Source organism: Odontesthes bonariensis, chromosome 7, assembly GCF_027942865.1.
Source record: "Odontesthes bonariensis isolate fOdoBon6 chromosome 7, fOdoBon6.hap1, whole genome shotgun sequence".
NCBI classification, from domain to species: Eukaryota; Metazoa; Chordata; class Actinopteri; order Atheriniformes; family Atherinopsidae; genus Odontesthes; species Odontesthes bonariensis.
The window spans coordinates 21,323,887-21,343,450 of record NC_134512.1 but is presented as its reverse complement, the minus strand read 5'-3'; the positions used below and the strand labels follow the sequence as shown (position 1 = coordinate 21,343,450).

At 40.7% G+C, this 19,564-nt stretch overlaps 1 protein-coding gene and 1 long non-coding RNA gene across 2 annotated transcripts; one reads left to right on the top strand and one right to left on the bottom strand.

Annotated features, from left to right (window-relative positions):
* Positions 1–86: 86 nt before the first annotated feature.
* LOC142384084 (plakophilin-3-like) lies at positions 87–14,747 on the bottom strand. Its single transcript, XM_075470033.1, has 13 exons — positions 14,433–14,747; positions 9,574–9,665; positions 8,312–9,048; positions 7,241–7,364; positions 6,655–6,859; positions 5,564–5,765; positions 4,236–4,353; positions 3,991–4,155; positions 3,723–3,899; positions 3,482–3,635; positions 2,859–3,054; positions 2,656–2,743; positions 87–1,100 (listed from the first exon to the last, which is right to left on the bottom strand). Exons 1-13 carry the CDS (start codon positions 14,647–14,649, stop codon positions 1,059–1,061), a joined length of 2,517 nt encoding a protein of 838 aa, XP_075326148.1. The 5' UTR covers positions 14,650–14,747; the 3' UTR covers positions 87–1,058.
* On the top strand, positions 14,340–19,029 carry LOC142384086 (uncharacterized). Its single transcript, XR_012770016.1, has 3 exons — positions 14,340–14,828; positions 17,523–17,581; positions 17,910–19,029. It is a non-coding gene; the product is annotated as an uncharacterized LOC142384086 (long non-coding RNA).
* Positions 19,030–19,564: the final 535 nt, after the last annotated feature.

The following is a 19,564-nucleotide window of genomic DNA, read 5'->3' as shown; positions in this document are numbered from 1 at the left end:
TGTAAACAGGGTGTGGCTGACATTTCTGCATATTGGTGTCAGTCTGTCAGAGCAACACACGCACAGGAAAGACACTCAAAATTACATTTAATTTCCAAGTACTTTTTATTAGAAGTTAAATCAGATGATGCAACACCAAAAGCAACTAACAAAACAGCCAGTCTTGCAAAACCCACACAGTGATAACGGTTACAACTCCAACATTTTATATATGTGTGTATTTTCAAAGGAAAAAAAAAAGGCTTAAACAAATAGATTTTTAAGTATTTCAGTGTACTGAAATCAAACTCTGGAAGTTGTGTAAGTATGCAACATTCTTATTCAAAAAAGATCTCATGCAAAGCTATCCAAAAAAAAATAGTGTTCAAATAAAATTTGTTTTGCAACGTCAGGAACATATACCTTTACTTGCACCCTCCCAATCGATTACCCGCAGTAATACTTTGACAAGACAGAAGACTTTGCACACAAGTAACAAAATCAAATATGGAAAAATGATCCCTTAAAGTAAATGTATTTACATTCAAATTTGAATAAATCTCTGGTTTACATTCAAATAAAGCAAAGTCATATGTATGACTCACATATACTTATCTATATTAAAAGTATCAATTACTACAATATATAAAATATTCAACTCATTTTTGTGTAAAATAAAAAGCAATATTTACAAAAATCCCGTTGGCAGATTTGTTAAATTCAAGCTGTAAATGAGATGCAATAGTAGGGAGGCACAAGTGTCCACCTTGTGATCCATTTGCAGTTTTAAAACCGCTGTTTTATCTAAATTCATGCTGTTCTGACAGAGAGATTAGACTCTAAGCACACACAGTGTTCAAACTGAGAAAAAGGCTAAGGTGCACACATATGCATCAAAGTCCATAAATAGTCCTTTTGCAGCCACGGTTCTTGCACTGCACCGATGTCCACTGTGTTGTAAAACACACAAGAAAGCCCTTTATCCCCACTAGGGATCTTGCATCACCAGTGCATTTCTTTTTTTATCTTTACACCGACTCACCGACGAAGACTGAGCCTTGTGCTACATTACCTTCCCTTCACAGTGAAACGTTTATCATGTTCCGCTTTGTGAACCCTTTCTGTAACACAAAGGCACAAAAAAAATCTGAGTTAATGACTTTGTAGGGAGGTGGAAAACACGGGAAAAAAAAAGAGTTTCTCATATAATTAAGTAGTGAAAAAAATACTTTTAGAATTCAAAGAATTAGAATTAGATTAGAATTGATGTTGACATTGGACTTGGAAGAACCTTGGACCTCAAAATAAAAAGCAAGCCATTCATGAGTCACACAGGTGACAAGATTCACTGTTTAAGCAGTTTGAGTTCCAGACAGTGTTTCAGCTGTATGTATGACAAATATCAGTGCATTTTAATGCTCCGTTTGGACTTGTTCATTCGATAACAGGCTGAACACCACGCCTTTGGGAGAGGCAAACTAATCTGTATGCAAAACAACCCCTTTCAGCCCAGGACAAAGACCTGTGTGTGTGTGTGTGTGTTGGAGGAAGTGCACTGTGAGCAGGCAAAAGATGTTTTTTTAAAATGTGTCACCCAACTAAAAAAAGAAAAAAGATTGAAGATTGAATTATTTCTTTGTAACAGATGAGGGGTGGAGCACCATCATGAGAAAACTTTGACTTCACGCGCCATTTGCCCCGTGTTGGAGGCATGTCGGATTCAGAAACATGTTTTGAAAAAGTTTTTTGTACTGAAATCATTAAAGTATCAAATTGTTTATTAAAAGCCACAAAAAAAAAAAAAAAAAAAAAATCACATTTGTGTCATTTTATGTTTAGCTAAAGGAAATTGCATGCATTTGTAAACCTGAGCCTTGCTTCTCCATATTTTTAAGCTGAAAGAATTAACAGGGATGGATGTGCTTGGACTTGTCCAACATTGATTGAGAAAATCATCATCGGCAACTGCAAAATGGCTGCTGTGCGATTCAACAGGCGACTGGCTATGTTGAAGTGAAAGTACTTGCTTTTCCCACTGACAAGCTCTGACTGTGCATTTGTTTTCTTATGTACAAAAATAAAATAAACAACTGTTTAAGTTTCCGTATCGTGGCAAAACATTAAGCCACAAATTGTAAAGCTTTGTCAGACTATCTTTGGGGAACTAGGAACCTTTGAAGCCATCTGTCCGTGTGTTTTTCAGACCATTGTGTTTGGAGTCAATGTTTTGACCGATCACTTCTGCCAACCATACAGGAGAAAAAAAAAAACATCACAAAAAGATGTTTTTTCTAAAGAAAAATGATGCTCCACATGCAAACAGACCTTACCTAACAGAGGTTAGATCATTAGAGTTAACTAAACATGTCTAGATCTAGGTCTGTTTTTAGGGCAAACAAAATGATCCCAAATCTGATCTATAATTTGTTAGCTATGTTCATGTTAATGCATTTGGCAGATGCTTTTATCCAAAGCAACTTACACTGCTAGGCGGGTAGGGTAAGGGGGTCTTGCCTAAGGACCCCTACTGGAGGTACCTTTCATGCAGGGGATTTGAACCCAGGTCACCCACATGAAAGGTGGCAAATACATTATCCAGTCCAGTCCCTAGCTACTGCATACTATCATCAATCATCCAGAGCTGAGAGCTGTTTAGTGATTTGTATGGTCTCTTACCGATTTGTACAGTCTATGCAGTTTCCCATAATGGAACATGTTGGCGAGGACTGTGGATGCTGCTTGGGCTGCTTTAATCATCCCGGCGCTGGAAAAACATTCAATTCAAAGTTAAAACACTTCTATTCTGTGCAAACATCAGGACTCACACAAGTACACATTTAACTTGCGCAGCATGTTTGATCACTTGCCGCATTACAGACCTGCTGTCATGTTCGTCCCTGATGCCCGACAGTTTCATTAAGCCTCCATGTGAGGCAATTTCTTTGGCGGCCACAGAGCTGCCGGTCACCATGCTGTTGAGAGCCCCACAGATGTTGATCACCACCTCGCTGGATGGCTGCTTCTGTCTTCCGTTTTCTGGCAACTTATCCAACAGGTGGGATATGGTCCTTGTAGCTAAAAACAAAAACACAAAAAGAGTGTGAAAACATATTTAAAGGCTGTCCGACTCGGTTTGGTAAAACCGATTGTTTAACCATGTGACTTTGGGCTTCTTGCGCGATTTCTCCGTGCATGCTTAATACGTTAGATCGGTCCCTTAGAGAATACATCGCAGATCTCTGAGCATAACTCTAAGTCTTAATGAGAATTTTTTTCTCTTATGTTTACATTGCTAGACTTGTTAGATTTATGAACGTCCATACAAATGATTTTTATTTTTTTCCAGATTGACTTGAAACTTTTTTGCATTTCATAATAACTTTCTGAGGTCTAAATCGAACCAATGGCGATCTGGCATCCTGATCTAGTTGGAATGAATTGTTCATGTCACGTAACGACAAACAACATTTTGAAAACACACACAAACCTACAAAATACTGACCAAAGTCATCCACATCGCTTCCATGACGGGACAGATTTCTGATGAGGCCAGTGACAGAACGCAGCTCAATGTCCCTCTCGGTGTCCAGGTTATCAACCAGTGTTGGCAAAATTTGTTCCTTCTCCAGAGCCCAGCTGGCCAACACTGAAGCCCACTGCAGGTTAAAGAGACAGAATTCAAATATGTCATGAACAGACCGTTTCACTTTTGCCTGACGAGGCCTGATCAATACATTGCTCACCCTATTGTCTCCAGCTGTGATGTTCTGCATAGCTCCAAGGGCCGCCTCGCGGGTGGTGCCGGTGATGTCATTCGACTTCAGCACAGAGTGGTACAGCCTCATGATCTGAGGGTGCCAAAGCCACTCCATATCACTTGGAATCTTTGAAACCTCATTGAATATGAAGTTGGGCTTTTTCTGTCAGTCAGTCAGAGGAGGAGACAAGAAGTTAGTGCTAAAACGGATGGTCTGGTTCATACACATAATGTATTTGTTAACTGGTGCGTACATTTTTGGCTTTTCTGCTCTGAGGTGTAAAACAGCCAACGGTGCCGCCATCCTCATTGCTCTGATCTCTGGTTGGCCCCTTCAGGCGATTAGAAACAGATGGAGGAAGTTCATTGTAGATCTGGTATGAAAGATTCCTCAGGATGCACATTGCATTCTCAGCCCCCTAGGAGTCAAACACAGACAAATGAGACCACAAACAGAACAGACTTTGTTTTGAACGGAAAGAATAAAGCAAACTCTCACCTTAGTATCTTCCTTATGATTTTCAAGAGAGTAATTCATGTATTCCACCAAGGACTGCACCAATCCTCTGGTTTCTCGCATCTTCTCACGGGTTTTCTCATTTCCAGAGCTCAGATTCCTGAGCACACAGAGAGCAAGTGAGAGGTCAGAAAGCTTTCAGGCTAAACTCAACCCTGGCATACGCTAGACGATGATTGTTTAACTTCCGGCTCCGTTCCGCTCCTCACAGTGAACGATGGCGACCGAGAGAGAAAGACTGTTGTTGGAGTTGGAGCTTATTGATTTTGAAATGCAAATAATTTTGACCAAATGTTGACTGGCACACAGTAAACTCTTTCAAAAATGGCGGTGTTGTTGTTCTGAGAGGAAGGAGCTAAACCGGAAAAGTGATTCCGAAAATTACGTTGTTAGCCGACCAATCACAACCCTTGGGGTCTCCGCGAGTCTCCATCGCCTCGACGGATAGATAGGAATTTTGTCAGACGCACGCAAGCGACGGAGAGTGTCTCCGGGAGGGTCTCCGTGGCTCTCAGTAGCCTTTCCAGGACGACCATAAATCAGGCTTTACTCTGAGCAGACAGGGCTCATAGAGATCGCTGCAGTTTAGCTTATTGTGCACCAGCAAAACAAACGCACACAAAAACAACATTAGAAAAATAAATAAATCACGACAAATATTCTCCCAATTGGAATGATATCAAAGTAACTGAAGATTAAAGAGATACTGTTTTTTTTTTGCAAACAACGGGTAAGGAATGTGGTAAAATTGCCAGTAGTCATCAGGTGACTTGAGGGTTTGTGCCAACTACAGGAACAGGCTCAACACATGCAAATGCAGTCATGGGAGAGTGAAAAAAAAATGCCACCACTGAACTAGAAGGAAAACACGAATTAATCAAGTAGCCAGATTGAAAAATGAAGATCTGGATTGGGAGAATTTTCAGCCTAATCCATCTCAAACATGTGAAATATTGGCCCATCAGCTGATTTACTGAAAAACCATCCACAGAGCACATGCAATTGCTTATAAAATTTTTTAAATGAATCGAGTTACCAGTTACCTGCCAAGCACTTCCTGCTACTTTTATTCGTTCATATGATCTAGGAATGCCCTAAAGTTACTGAGCTGAATTAAACTAAACTAAACTAAACCTCTTGAGCAATGAGTTTTCTACTTTTCAGGCTCCACGTGTGATGTTTAATTCACCGTTGTTTGGGTTAATTATTCCAGTGTTGTGTGTATCTTTGCATGACTTCGATATACTTCACACCTAAAAGGGAGAATGACTTAATTTATTTTACTTAATACTTTAACAAATGATTTGCACCTGAGGCATCCTGTGGTGTTGCAGAAGATTTCCTCTTGAGAGGGAGACTCTGAGCTGCCGCTGGAGCAGTCCTTGATCCTCTCTGCATCATCCTTCTCTCTGGCTGCCAGAGGAACAAGGATCGTCTCAGTAAGTGTGGAAAGTGTCTCCTTGGCCAGTTTCTCCTTCAGGTTTTCTTTGGATGAAAGATTCCACAGGATACCTGCACGCACGAAAGGAAAATACTGAACTCGTACGTGCCCATGCAGTACCAGGTTACAGTAAGCTAGTTAGCTCAGCCTTAACTTCCAACAACTTGTAAACTTTAGACAGCATCAAGCTAGCTCTTTCCACTCCCATCTGCTCACTTAACATGCTGCAGCTAACTTTCAAAAATTTAAAGTAAATTTCATTAAATAAATAATATTAAAACTGGACTATTAATTTAAGGTTAAAATATCCAGTATAAGCTGGAAAACTTCAAATGTTTTTCGCATATCAAATCTAAAAAATCCTGAGACCTCTGTCACTATTCAGATTAAGTTGAATACACACAGTTGCTTTGTTAATCCATCACTTTCCCTAAACTTCTTACTGAAACTATGAAACAGACATTAGTCTCTTAGCCCTCTGACAGATACAAATCCAGGCGTAACTGACAAAAAGAGAAAGTGACAGTGGCCTTCTCCAGTAAAGGGGAGGAGCAGATATACTCCTTTCCCACATGCCTAGACAACTCATGCACACTCCCTATATTCATGTCCACACACGATGACAGCAGCCCCACCAAACTTGAAAATCTGCAGCACTGTCTTAGTGATATCATTTTCAAGGCTATCGTTTGTTCAAAGAATTTCAAGAACACTAGGAGAATGATGTGCGCAGATAACCAATTTGCCATGCCAAAACAAGAATTTCGTGCCACGACTCTTTATTAAAAAAAAGGATTCATTGACATTCATGTACCTTAGTAGAAACAGGTCTGTTAGATTTTGTTGTGGATCCATATGGCTCTCCATAAAATGGTAAAATGTGACATACACTATTTGGCCTCAGTAAAGGACTCTCTAAATGTCCTGCCAGCTTTATAAGCCAGATGGTGATTTCCCTACCTGTGATGTTTTTGCGGAGCTCGTCATCGTTGTCGCTGAGTGCTTTGACCAGCTCTGGTATGCCGCCCTCTTTGATCAGGGTCATTTTGTTATTTATGTTCTCATAGATGAGGTTGCGTGTGGCACCGGTGGCATAACGTCGCACGTCCTGAGACTCGCTGTTGAACAACTTCACCAGATCACCGATGCCATTCAGGGCACGCACCTTGGGGAAAAAAGATTAATGCAATTACCTTTCATTCAAAGCTGTTGTGACGGTTTATGGCCTTTGTAGAAATAAATCAGACGTTGATCATAGGGTGGCTTGTTTATCAGGCATATTTGTACTTTAACTCCCTGTGATTCAAACTTGGAGCTCAGCAGGCCCTTTACATGAATCTAAGCTGCATAACAGAGTGAAAGAAAGGCAACTCCTCAAAAAGCATTATGGTCAATGGTCTCTTCAATGTCAACACAAATTGAGAAACATCAATAAATCATAGTCTTGTAGGAGAACGATTTTATTTCTGGCTGCGCTTCTCTAAAGGAACGCAGAGAGCAAAGAGCTCAAGGAATTCGAACCGCAAGTTTAATCTGTGCAAAATACCTCGTCTTTAGCGTCGCTTTCATTGAAACACTGATGCTGAATGTACGCTGCACCAAGGACCTGAAGCTCGGGGTCAGGTCCTCTCAGGTATTGCACGGCTGAGGCCATGTCCATGGCACTGAAGCTGCCAAAAGAGGAAAAGAACAAATTCACCCAAAGAAATCTAAAACAATTAAGTATGTCATTACTTCCGCTGTTAAATTAGGCAGCACAAAATATAATTTTGGATAGCATCAGCAACAGCAAACATTTATGTATGAGTTGTCGCTTGTGTACAAAATACAGCTCGTTGAATTGTTTCCAAATCACACACTGCTCTGCAAACCCACACGCCTAATCACCCACTGTGGGATATGGGATGTGGGATGTGTGAAATGTGAGGCCTGAAACTGAGCAGACACACCCTAAACCAGTCTTGCCACTTTGGAGCCTGCTCCCAACCCACGGCAGCTCTTTGCAAACGCACACACCCCCTGATTAAAAACTCATGACGCATGAAAGTTGCAACACCACCAATATGGTGGTGTTGCAACTTTCATTTTGGCTTTCAGGAACACTATATAGAACTGATGTCACCAGAATGACTAAAGTGCACTACTGCTGTTACTGAAAACCATGACCTTAACGATAAAAAAAAAAAACACGTAACACCATGATATTACCACTACAGAAAAAAATGCATTAGTCTGTCACTGTCAATTTTAGGACGTATTTGCTGTGGAACTATTTTCTGATGTGGATTAATATACATTTAATGTGCTGGTGAGGATTAGCAACAGTGACTGAAGTGGCTATTGTTATACATGAACACTCATTCATCTGCTTGTAGTAGTTATAACAAACGACAGACACACAGAGGATTAAGCTACTGTGCTGTATATTGCCTATACAGACAATGCTTGTGAACAAAAATGATCAGTATTTGTATTTTTCCTCAAAATTGTTTGCATTTAAAAAATGAGCAGAAATGAGAAGAAGTCAACTGCTCAAAATCTCAGTTGGTTGCTGTCACTTGACATTATTCGTTTGCAATGTGAAATAATGGTTCAGATACATTTAAAAGCTCCTCACCCACTTAGACTCATGTTGCTCCCCATCTGCCCATTGAAGATGTCCATGCCCTTGCCCACACTGTGCATGCTTTTGATTGACATGGCACGGGACAGGGTGCCGGGGCGGTGAATTAGGAGGTTCCCCTGGGAACCAGAGGACATTGTGGGCACAATAAACCCACTGTCAACTCTGTCTCCTCCTACACCAAAGCTGCTAGCACTTGAGGACATGACGTTCGCAGACCCGGAGCCCATACTCATCCGGTTTCTGTTTGTGATCCTGTTGATGGTACGGTAGGACGGGCCTTTGTAGGACTGCTGCTGCTCGATTATCTCAGGTCCTCCTCCCATCATTCCTCCACCACGGTTAAGAGTGCCACTTAGAGATCTGCGCATGGGCATCTCACAGGTTGTGGTACCCCCCCCTTGCCATTTCTGGCTGCTGTAGCCGTTGACTGCGCTCTGAGCGTACTGGCGGGTAGTTGCGGCCTCCTGTCCGGCAATAAAGCTACTATCGTCTGCGTCATCATACACCCAGTTATTCCCCACAGGCATGGTGTGAAATGACCGCACAGACATGGCATCATGGTCCATTTGGTTCTGCTGCCTCATGGTTCCTTGGTGGCCACCCACATGGAAGCTTTCTTGGTACATACCTCCACTGCCGCCACCACCGACACTCATCCTGTTATACAGGGCCGTGTCTGGGCCAGCTGACCGGCTGCTGAAGTTTGCCTTCTGGGTTACATGTGGACCCTGAGGATACAGAGTAGCTGTTACAATTTAAAGTTCACGCAAAATCAACAAATATGTTTTAGTGAATTGCGTGTTTGGGTGAACTGGTTTCAAGTCACTGCATTTACACACACTAAAACAAACAAACAAAAATGTTTTCATTAATTAAGATATATATATATATATAAATAAATATATAAAAAGTAAATATCTAGCCCTCAGTGTTTTGTCATATTAATTTCCTGACTGGTCTAAAATGCAATTACACAGCTCAAACATCGGTGACACATAGTGTGTCTGTCCGCTGAACCTCTAAACCAAAAGGAATCTCGAGGGTAGACTTGAAAACTCTGAGCTGATCTAATCACAGTCTGCTGTGAAATACCACACATGCTGTGTCCTTCTTAACCCTGGTTAGTTACAGTGTTATTAATATATATATTTTTTTCAACTATCCAGTTAAATTAAATACTAACCATTAGCTTAATCATTTCCACAATGTGTCAAATACATGATGAAACTTTTAGAAAGATCTGCTGCGCTCACCATTGTTCTGGAGCCTGAGTACATATAGGATGATTTAGAGCTGAAACTCGGGGTGTAGGCACTGTGTTTCATTGTGGCTGAACCACCATAGTCTGAAAAAAAAGCAACAAAACCACATTTGATCTATCAGATGTCAATAAACAACACAGGCACGCTTCGTTGAATATTATATTTAAGTGTGATAAACCTGTAAAAAGCTTTATTGAAAGAGTCATTTTTGACATCTTTGTAAATGAATAGTGAAACGAAACATATTCAAGCTATTTCATACAAAGTAATCAGAAAAATTCCAGTCTTCACACATTTTAAACACAATTTACATTAAGCAGATCACAGTCCATGTAGGTGGTGCCCTGTTGCACTGGCGGTTGAATGCAGCAGCAGGAGCTGATCAAGTCACTCGGCCTGATGTCTCCAGTTACTTTGACACACAAAGACATTGGCCTGTTTCTCTCAGCACACAGAGTGACTGAATGTGTCGCTCGCATTCCAGATGAGAGTGACCTGATAGGGTACCGGTCAGTGTTGGCAGTCATGCTTCTGTATGTGAGCAGGGTTGAGCGACCGACTGTTGACCCAAACAGTCAGAGACAATGACAGAAGAATTTTAATTACGCCTGTGTAATGTCTGTATAATTAAGTTTTATCTCATTTCAGAGCTCTGCCAGGGAATTAGGCAATTTCACATCCTGTTATTTACTTGTGTGTTTGGAGGCTAAAAAAAAGTACACATGGTCAAGGTCAGTGCAATTCATCCCGAAAGGGACAGTAAACATCTGTATCACAAATAATGAAAATCTGTAACACAACTAACAAAGCATACCACAAAAAAAATAAAAAAAAATACATGAAGGTTACACAAGAGGAAGAAATGATCAATGCTACTAGGATCCATCCTCTGGGGAACATTAATGTCTATTCAGAATGTTGTGGCAGTTCAAATGCATTTTCAAGTCCCACTCCAGCAGTGATCCATCTTCTATAACCTCATCTGTCAGCCTAAAATGAAACAGTTTTAGATTTTTGCAATTAAAAAGAAAGAAAAAAAAATCTCTCATGGCCTATTAAAAAAAAAGGCTTGGTGCACAACTCTATGAATATGCTAAACCTGGGCCTGTCCATATTTCCACCCACCGGGACATGACACCACCTGCCCTGTTTACTCCAACTTTTGAGGCAATCCAGCTCAAAATGCTTTAACCAGAGAGAGATTTTCAAGAAGAGGAAGCTAGATTATAAAATGGTAATGTGCTCACTTTCTATCGCTTTCCGCGGTATGAGAACTGCCGTGGATTTTAAAGTCTTCTCCACTGAGCTTGCAGTAGCTTCTGATTTCATTGGTGTCTCAAAGCGCATGCAAAACGCTCCACCCAACAAGGTGTCGGGACTATTGTTTATTTTTTTTTTCAACACAAGGTCTGACCTTGCCTCTCCGAGACTGTGCTGTCACATAATTACCGAAGCGGTTAATAATGTAAGTTAAAGCTTGTCCCTGATCATCAGCTCTTACAAGTTTCACCACAAACGTGGGGAGGATTGTTCCAACAGGATTTGTTATGTTACAAAAAGCTGGATGTTATGGTGAAGTTTCAAGGTGGAAATGCTCAGCCATGGTGCTGAGCCGACTGCTTAATGCACTAAACTGTTAACAAAAAAAAAAGACATTGACTAGGTTAAAAAAAAATATGCAGCTATCGGAGGAAATGCCTTATGCTCGGTGCTCGAGGGAGTTCAAAGACGTACTTGTATGATACATCGACTAGACATGAAATTGTTTGAGAAAACACTTCTGAAACAACACAGACTGGTTTCCGAGCATGCTTGAAGCCATGCCTCAGTGTGAGTGTACTGTGCATGTGTGTACATGTTATGCCTGAGGACCTTGACTTTTTTTTTTTTTTTCTTCCCCCACTTCCCATGTGAGCGAAGGGGAGGGTTGAACTATTTCAACAGTGGAGAGAACACAACATCATATTCGCAAGGAAAACGATGACATGCACTCAGGTGTGACCCACACCCAACCCCGGCAACGCCCAACACACCCTGCGTAGCAGCCTATACAGCACACACACACCCTGAAAACACCCCTCAGTGAGGAAACATTTTTTTCCTCCTCTGCTGGCTTTAGAAACATTAGCTTTGATTATACTGTCCTCATACATATTCTCTTTTCTAATTGTTGTTCTGCTGAGACTTGTCCACTTTTCCAAACTCAGTAACTGTCATAAATAAGAAGGAAACAGTCCTTGCAGAATGCTCTGGGTGTTTTGTTTTTCTCATGCGCAAACATTTTTGCATTTCTAATGAGTCCTCACAATAAAGCCACAAACCACTTAAACGGCAGCATTCCCTGCTGTGAAAGGCTACTTTAGCACAGGTTTTAGAGGTTTATGTTTTCCTTCAAGCAAAGCTCCGGGCAAAAAGAGAAAGACACAAGGTGAGAGTGATTGACAAGTACATTGAGATAAAAAAAATTTTTTAAAACTCAAAACAAACAGGACCGTGACCTATTTAACAGACAGATTGTATTTCTCTGTGCAAGCAGCCTTAAAAAAAACACCAAAAAAACCCAGCTTGAACAGCATATTTGCCTGTTGGAGCAGGCATACTGGATGCCTCTGGGAAATGCTAAAACTAGAAGTGTGAGTAAAAGGCTTGTGTTCTGCTGACACTCAACCCAGAATTTAGAGGTCACATACACAGAGGCCCAAAGTTGAGGCGTCCTACTTGTTCTATGCAGTTTGGTCAAGCACTCCGACTCATGGGACACGAAGCTATGTCTTCAGGCAGCAAGCAGCAACAACCAAGTGCAAAATCCTCAGTCACCTGCAGACTTCAACCGCATTCAACCTCTTAACTGCTTCAGACCATCACATGTCATTTAACTTAAATCAGGACTAATTCCATTATGTTCAGGAAAGCCGCCATTCCCCCTCTGGGAGTGGTGCCACTGCAAGTGTGTGCTCTGGGATGGCTTCGAGGGGCAAGTTGTGATAGTGTGAAGTATCTTAACAACAGACTCAACAGCTAGCTGTTACAGCACTGTCGAGCCACAAGTATCCCTTGAACCTTCATCTCTGTAAGTCACTTTATTCATACAGAACATTCAAAAACAGCTGCCTGTTGACCAAAGGGCTGTACATTAAAGAACAAGTAAGGCTTCACAAAAACTGACATCAAAGACAAATACATTAACAATGCAGTGAAAAGCAATGCTATAAATTGAAATAAAAACAAAAGAACTGAGCTCTGATAAGGAATTAGAACATTAGGACATGATAAAAGCACAAATAAGCCTTTCAAAATCATTACATGATAATAAAGGTTTGATGTTAGATAACAGTCACAGTTTAAAAAAAATAATAATAAATTTTGACCACTGAGCTTATCCTTTTCATGTGGTTTCACATCAGATTTAAGGCCCTGCAGAGCCAAATTAGAGGCACAACAGGCACCACTGGGTCATAATGTCATTATTTCAGTTTTATCATTGTTCAAATACAAACAGCTCAGTGCCATCAAAGCTTTTATTTCCCACACTCTAATAGTTGTTTTAGTGAAACAGGGCTGTCATGATTCAGAGCAGGTAAATCTGAGTGTCATCAGCATAACTATGGAATAGGATACCATATTTCCTAAGGAGGGAACCAAGGGAGGGAAAATAACAATATCCCCACTATGGAATTGTGAGGGACTCCACAAAAAAAGAGGAGCAGATAAAGATACAGAATCAACCCTGTTCAATGCAACGCGTCTGCCAGACAAATAAGACCTAAACCTTTCTGATACAGAGCCTTTAATATGGACAGTATTCCAGACAAGACAAAAGGAGGGTGTGGACAACTGTGTCAAAAGCTGCTGTGAGGTCTCAGCACATACGAATGGCAAAATCCCCCACCATCATTTTAATGGCCGGTAGGAGATCATTCAAAATTCAAAAGTGCCGTTTCAGTGCTATCAAGGACTTTAAACCATGGCTGGAACAAGCCGAGCAATACCTGAAACCCAAACCCTCAGAGGGAGGCCCTCACCTCAGTTCTGCTATCAGAGAGTTCATGAATGCAGCACTTGTTGAGGCCTGTTACACATTAACAGATTCTCGTGTGAAAAGACAAGACACACTGTCATATCACTATTGCTACAGAGCAAATTAAAAACTCCCAGATAAGCTGACGAGATACATAACCTCCAGCTCGAGTGAAGCCAAATGTTCACAACTCCCCCACACACACAGCAGGCACATTCCTTTTGGTTTTGCTCCGAGTCTTGGAAGTAAAACTATCTACTGATCCAATTAACTGTTTTGGGTGACAAATGAAATAAGTATTTAAAATAATATTGTTGATCAAACAAACCACTTACTGTTTTGTGTTCATGTTGTTAGCTATTCACTTAATTTGTTGGCCTAGATTAAATGTCTTAGACTTGGTCTCTTTAAACAATGGAAAACAGCCTCAGCCACTGCAACTGGAGTGTTGACAGGCTTTTTTTTTTTTTTTTTTTTTTGTCAACTCAATTTGCTTGCGAGGTTTGACCCAAGATGGGAAAACAAACTTTGGAGCGTTTGTTTTGGAAATATGAGTCTGCTTTCACACCCAATATAAAAAGCATTCCTTGGTTTCATTGTCCCAAAGCACTTCAGCTTTATTTCATTTATTTGGTCTGATAGAAGCCCTGAGTCCTGTCCACGACACGGATAAGTAAAGGGCTCTTGGCTATAAACTCGGCCCTGTGGTCAGATAATGATATCAGCCTCATTCCACCACTTTTGTAAGCCCTGAGCTCGCTTCAGCTCACACAGCTTTGTCTATCCTGTGAACACAAAACAGAGCCCAATCAAGAAGCTTGTTTATTCTTACCTGACATGGCGTATTGCGAGGCCGATCCATTTTGACGCGGAAGTGTGGACTTCTGCGCCATTCTCATCTGGACCTGCTGCTGGACACGACGCGCCTTTGAGTCCAAACCGGAGCCCCCATTCCCGAGCTGGATGTCAGAGGGGATACCATATGTAGTTACCGAGTTGTTGGGCTGTAAAGCAGTCAGAAACACGTTTTCTGAGGAAGCTGCAGTCATCGTGGAAAGTTAAGAGAGACCCGCGCAAGTCGTGAGTTCGTAAGTGGTCGACCTATCCGTTCTCTGCGTCGTGGCAACAACAATTGTGAGTCTGGAGAGAAAAGGACACACCTAGAGGGGAGCTGCACATCCGCGGGAGGTGGAGCCTCACAGACACAGACCCGCCACCTGACTCACAGGTGAGCTAGCCCCGGTTTACATCCGAGAAGAGATGGGTCAGAGTCCGATCTGTGGGCCAGATGTCCAGATTCTAATCTATTCTACTGAAAAAGACCGGAAATTAAAAGAAAAAGCAACCTATATAGGAAAAAGGAAGTATCCCTGCGATCAATTTAATTATGTAACTTTTCAGTATATTCCTCAGTTTTTGGTACAAATATCATTGCACTAGTTGTAAACCCATAAGTGCAGGTTACCTGATTACGTCGTGGGACCTGAATGACTCACTTTAGATTGTTGAATGGTTCATTTAAGAGGAGAAAGAGTTTGAGCTCACACTTAACCGTTAAGTTTAGTCTTTTTTTCAACTGCAACTGCACTGAAAAGCAGAGTAAAAATGAACGTCTGATGATAGTTTACTTTTTTCTTGGAGTCTATTTTCATGTCTACGATTTTGATATCATCTTTGTCTATTAGAAAAATATTCTACCAGGCAGGGGCGATTTTAGGATCTGGTCTTTAGGGGTGCCCAGCACCCATTATATCTCACTAATTGAGGCGAACTAGAACATTTATAAATTTTGGAGCCGTATTAGTTTTGCTTTGAATAGTGTTTTCCCCTACAACATTCAATTTCGACCTCTTCATTTAAAAAGACTGACAAATATTGAAGATAACTCAACATTTATTTTGGGAGTAAAGAGTTAAAACAAAAACAAATACTAGAAAATAAACAAAATGGTCACTATAATAATGCATCCTTGAGTAAAAAAAATGTGTTTTTGCATAATATGATATTTTAAAAATGTGCTGAGCCAGGGGGTGCCGAGCTATCTCACGGTGGTGCCTTAGCACCACTAAAAATACCCCAGCCTCGCCCCTGCTACCAGGTGAGCAAAAGTACACGCATCAGGGCTCTGCACTGTGCCTGTTCAAAGATCAGTGGGTATTAGATGAAGGGAAAATAAAAATATGCACACTTGCACAAAGAGCCACGAAGTGAAGTTAAGTGTACTTCGTACTTGATATTTACTCTGAGCTCTTTCCATACAAAACGGATTTGTTAATCATTAATCGTGCATGTTTACATAATGTAGCACAAAATTATTTTGGTACTATTCGAAAGAAGCCATGATGTGTATGTGTGTGTGTGTGTGTGTGTGTGTGTGTGTGTGTGTGCGTGTGTGTGTGAGTGTGTGGGGGGGTGTCATTAAATACTGTAGGCTGCTCTATTTAAAAGTATCATCTATACAAGTCAAGTTTAGCCTATTTTCTGTTTTAATTCCACTGTGTTGTGTAAATAAGACAATGTATGTAGACTATATATATGTACATATATTGTATGCACACACACAAATGTATTTCACCAAAATTAGTTGCATAAATTGATTGGGAATTTACACACACACAGAGATTTGACAACATCTATGAATACCTGAGTGATGATTCAGTGACCTGAGGGTTATTTTCATTTTGCATGATTGCGCCTATGATTCAAGAAAGGCTCTGAATTATGTGTTTGTCAACAAAAAAAATGAATAAAAAAATGCTATCATAAAAAACTCCTTTTGTGCGTCACTTTCGATGTGTACCACGACTGTCATGGCCGCATCTTACAATGACTCCCCCCATAGAGGAGCAATGTGAAAAGCGTCACACGCACAAATGGCAAACAAATCAACAGGAAAACCAACATGGAGAGTAAGGAGTGGGGGCCATAGACATACAATATATTATGTCTATGGGGGAGGGCTACCAGAAAACATCCAGTGAGTGAGACGTCTGCGATGTGAGATGTGTTTTTGAATGAGACGAAGAACACCTTCTAACACGGCAGTCCAAAATCTTCGCTCAGCGTTGACCTTGTTTAAGCTGTAGTGGCTGCAGCGGTACTTCCCACCATTTTCACTCTAATCAAATCATTTAGTGAGCCCTTGGCACCATTGTCCACCAAGAAGACGCAGCTCCCAACAGGAGTGAAACTTTCATCGTGCTGTAGGATAAAGGTAAAGTTCGTGGTGATTTGCAGCGACCCTCCACTCCGGACAGCTGGACCTGAGCCACAAAATGTGATGAAAACTTTTCTGGGCATGTAACAAAAATAAGGGCATGCAGTGTCGGTGCCTGCAGATTTTTCCGACTATCCTCTCGTGAGGATGAAGCATCGGGAATGATCTTTGAGCTATAAGTAGAGCTTTGTGTAAGATGTTTTCACAAACTGGCATGATATTGAGTTCAGTCGGCAAAAGATGTTAACAACGAGGGTGTTACAAGGTGCGGCACAGACGCACTCTGTCATTAGTTTGGAGCCGCACCTTAGTTTTAGCTTTGTTTGATTTGAGCCTAGCAACAAACACTTGTGTGCAGGATCTATAGGCTATTTGTGTACTTAAAAAGCTAGAAAGTAAAATTGAAGAGAGTTGAGAGAGAGGGGAGAGTTGATGATTTCTTTTTTTTTTTTCAAAAGCTGATCAAAGTCCACAGTTGTATCACCTTCTCCTCACACTCCTTTGAAAACTACCCAATCAGTGACTGTCATACCATTTTTGAAAGCAGAAAAGACAAACAGCTTCACACATGCATGCATTCACACAGAGCGAAAGCATGAATGATGCAAATTGAATTTTACCTGATAAACTAAACTAGATTTGCTTTTAAAAGATAGTCAACATCTTAAGAATATTCACAATCCAGTTTGTACTCACCATTTCCAGAGTCTGAGTGTGGACGTTCTTCTCTGAAGACTTCTACCTGCTCTACTGGGAGTTACAAGGTATCAACATATTTTAATACAGTCACCACCCTGAAAATGATAATTCACTTTCTTTTGTTTGCACGTCACAAAGCACAAAATAAAGAGATGAGTCAAAGACTGAGATGACACAAAAGGGTGTGTTTGGAAAAAGAGGGTGGCAGATAATCAAGGGCAACGAGGTTGAGGTTAAAACAAAAAGGAAGATTTAGTTAGTGAGATAGAGATTTTTCTTCTGATTTCCTCCTGAGGAGCGTTTTTAAAACAGAATTTTTTTTAAAAAAAATGTTCTATCTTTGTTACATTTCTTTTTAAAGGAATCACTGTTTTCATTTCTTCTTTTTTTCAGGGTTGCAACATTTCACTGACTCAGTCAGTATCAACCCTTCTTCTGAATTACTGAGTGAAAGCAGGCTGAAGAGGAATGACTCAGTGTGTGTGCGTGTATTTGACCATGCAGGTGTGTGTGTGTGCGCGCGCGTGTGTGTGTCAGAGAAACCTGCTATGACATGTGTCAGCCGTTAACACCTGGTATGTCTGTGACTGTCATTTAAACATCTCTATAAAAGTCTGTGAACATGCAGAGATTATGGAAAATACAAACACGAAAAGCAGAAGTCTGACTAAAGAAACATTTCTCAAGCGTTAATGACACGTCAGTGATGTTTGGACACTGAACCAAAACCTGTTCTTGTTCTAAATCTTCACTTTATATTCGAAGATGTTCCCTTGAGACTTCAAAGCTGTTTGCACTGTTCTCTGATGTTTACACGCTACACATTTGATTAAGAGAGTAATAAAGTGTGTAATAAGTATGAATGTATATCATGAAAATAGTCATTAGTTGCCGCCCAAGCAGGATGGTTTCAAACGGCCTACGCCTGAGGCATTTAGAAAGCTTCAGCATGTTAAGTATGAAATGGAACAATGTCTTCGCTGTTATTTGAGTGAATATTCAAAGAATGACCAAATCATTATAAAAAAGTAAACGGATACGCTGCTGGACGTTTTTGTGAAGCCGAGTGTCATTTCAGATGTTAGTTCTCACAAAAGTATAACAGAAAAAGAAGAGTTTCAGATTTGTTCAGAGATCTACTGATATGAGTAGTAAAGAGGTGGATGAGTCCATCCGCTGATGTCCACCTGACTGAGCAGTCGACTGGCCGGGGACGGAGAGAACATCGCCAGCAAAGATGCAAGGCAGAATTTCCGCTTGTGTTCTGTGCATTAAATCTCATAGATTTAATCTGCTCCTTGTTTGAGTCCCACAGCTCACTCAGCTGTGCGTGACAGCTTAATTACCTGCAAAAAGGATTTCCCATTTCACCTTTGTTGTAAAAATAAGAGATGTTGAAAGGAATGGAGGGTTAGCCTCCATCTTTGCAATAATCTAGAATTGTACATTTGATGATTTTTTTCATCATGTTTTGTTTTCCAAAAGGAAAAAATTATAAAAATGTATCTTCCAACAGGCTCCATCTGTGTTCTTTCTGTATGTGCAGCGAGTCGGAGTTGGAACTGAGTTGAGACTGACTTCATGTTTGGTTTATGATTCGCATTACAGAAATGATTGCTTCATTATTTTTGCAGCTAACCTCTGAAGCATTAAATAGCAAATATGCTTGCAAATCATTCTCATTTATTTTGGAAAAGTGAGTGTCAACCCAGTGAAGCACTGTTTTTCTTTTTTTGATTCACTCGAAAATATTGTGTCAGATATTTCTACAGAATTTTACATGACACCAGCCTGCACTTTATGTGATAAGTAATGATTTGCTACACTCTCACGAGGTTACTGAACTGCTCACAGTCTTGTACAATAAGAGTGTGGAACCTTGGTACAGGAAATTGCTCCCATTTAGGCACAACATCCGTTAGCCAAACTCAGATTACTGCGGATGAGACCTGCTTTACTGTTGGCCTTCCACTTTAAAAAGCTGTGCACAGAAGCATTGTTCTCCCTAAACAGGAAAGGTGGTTTCCACAAACTGTTACCGCCACACT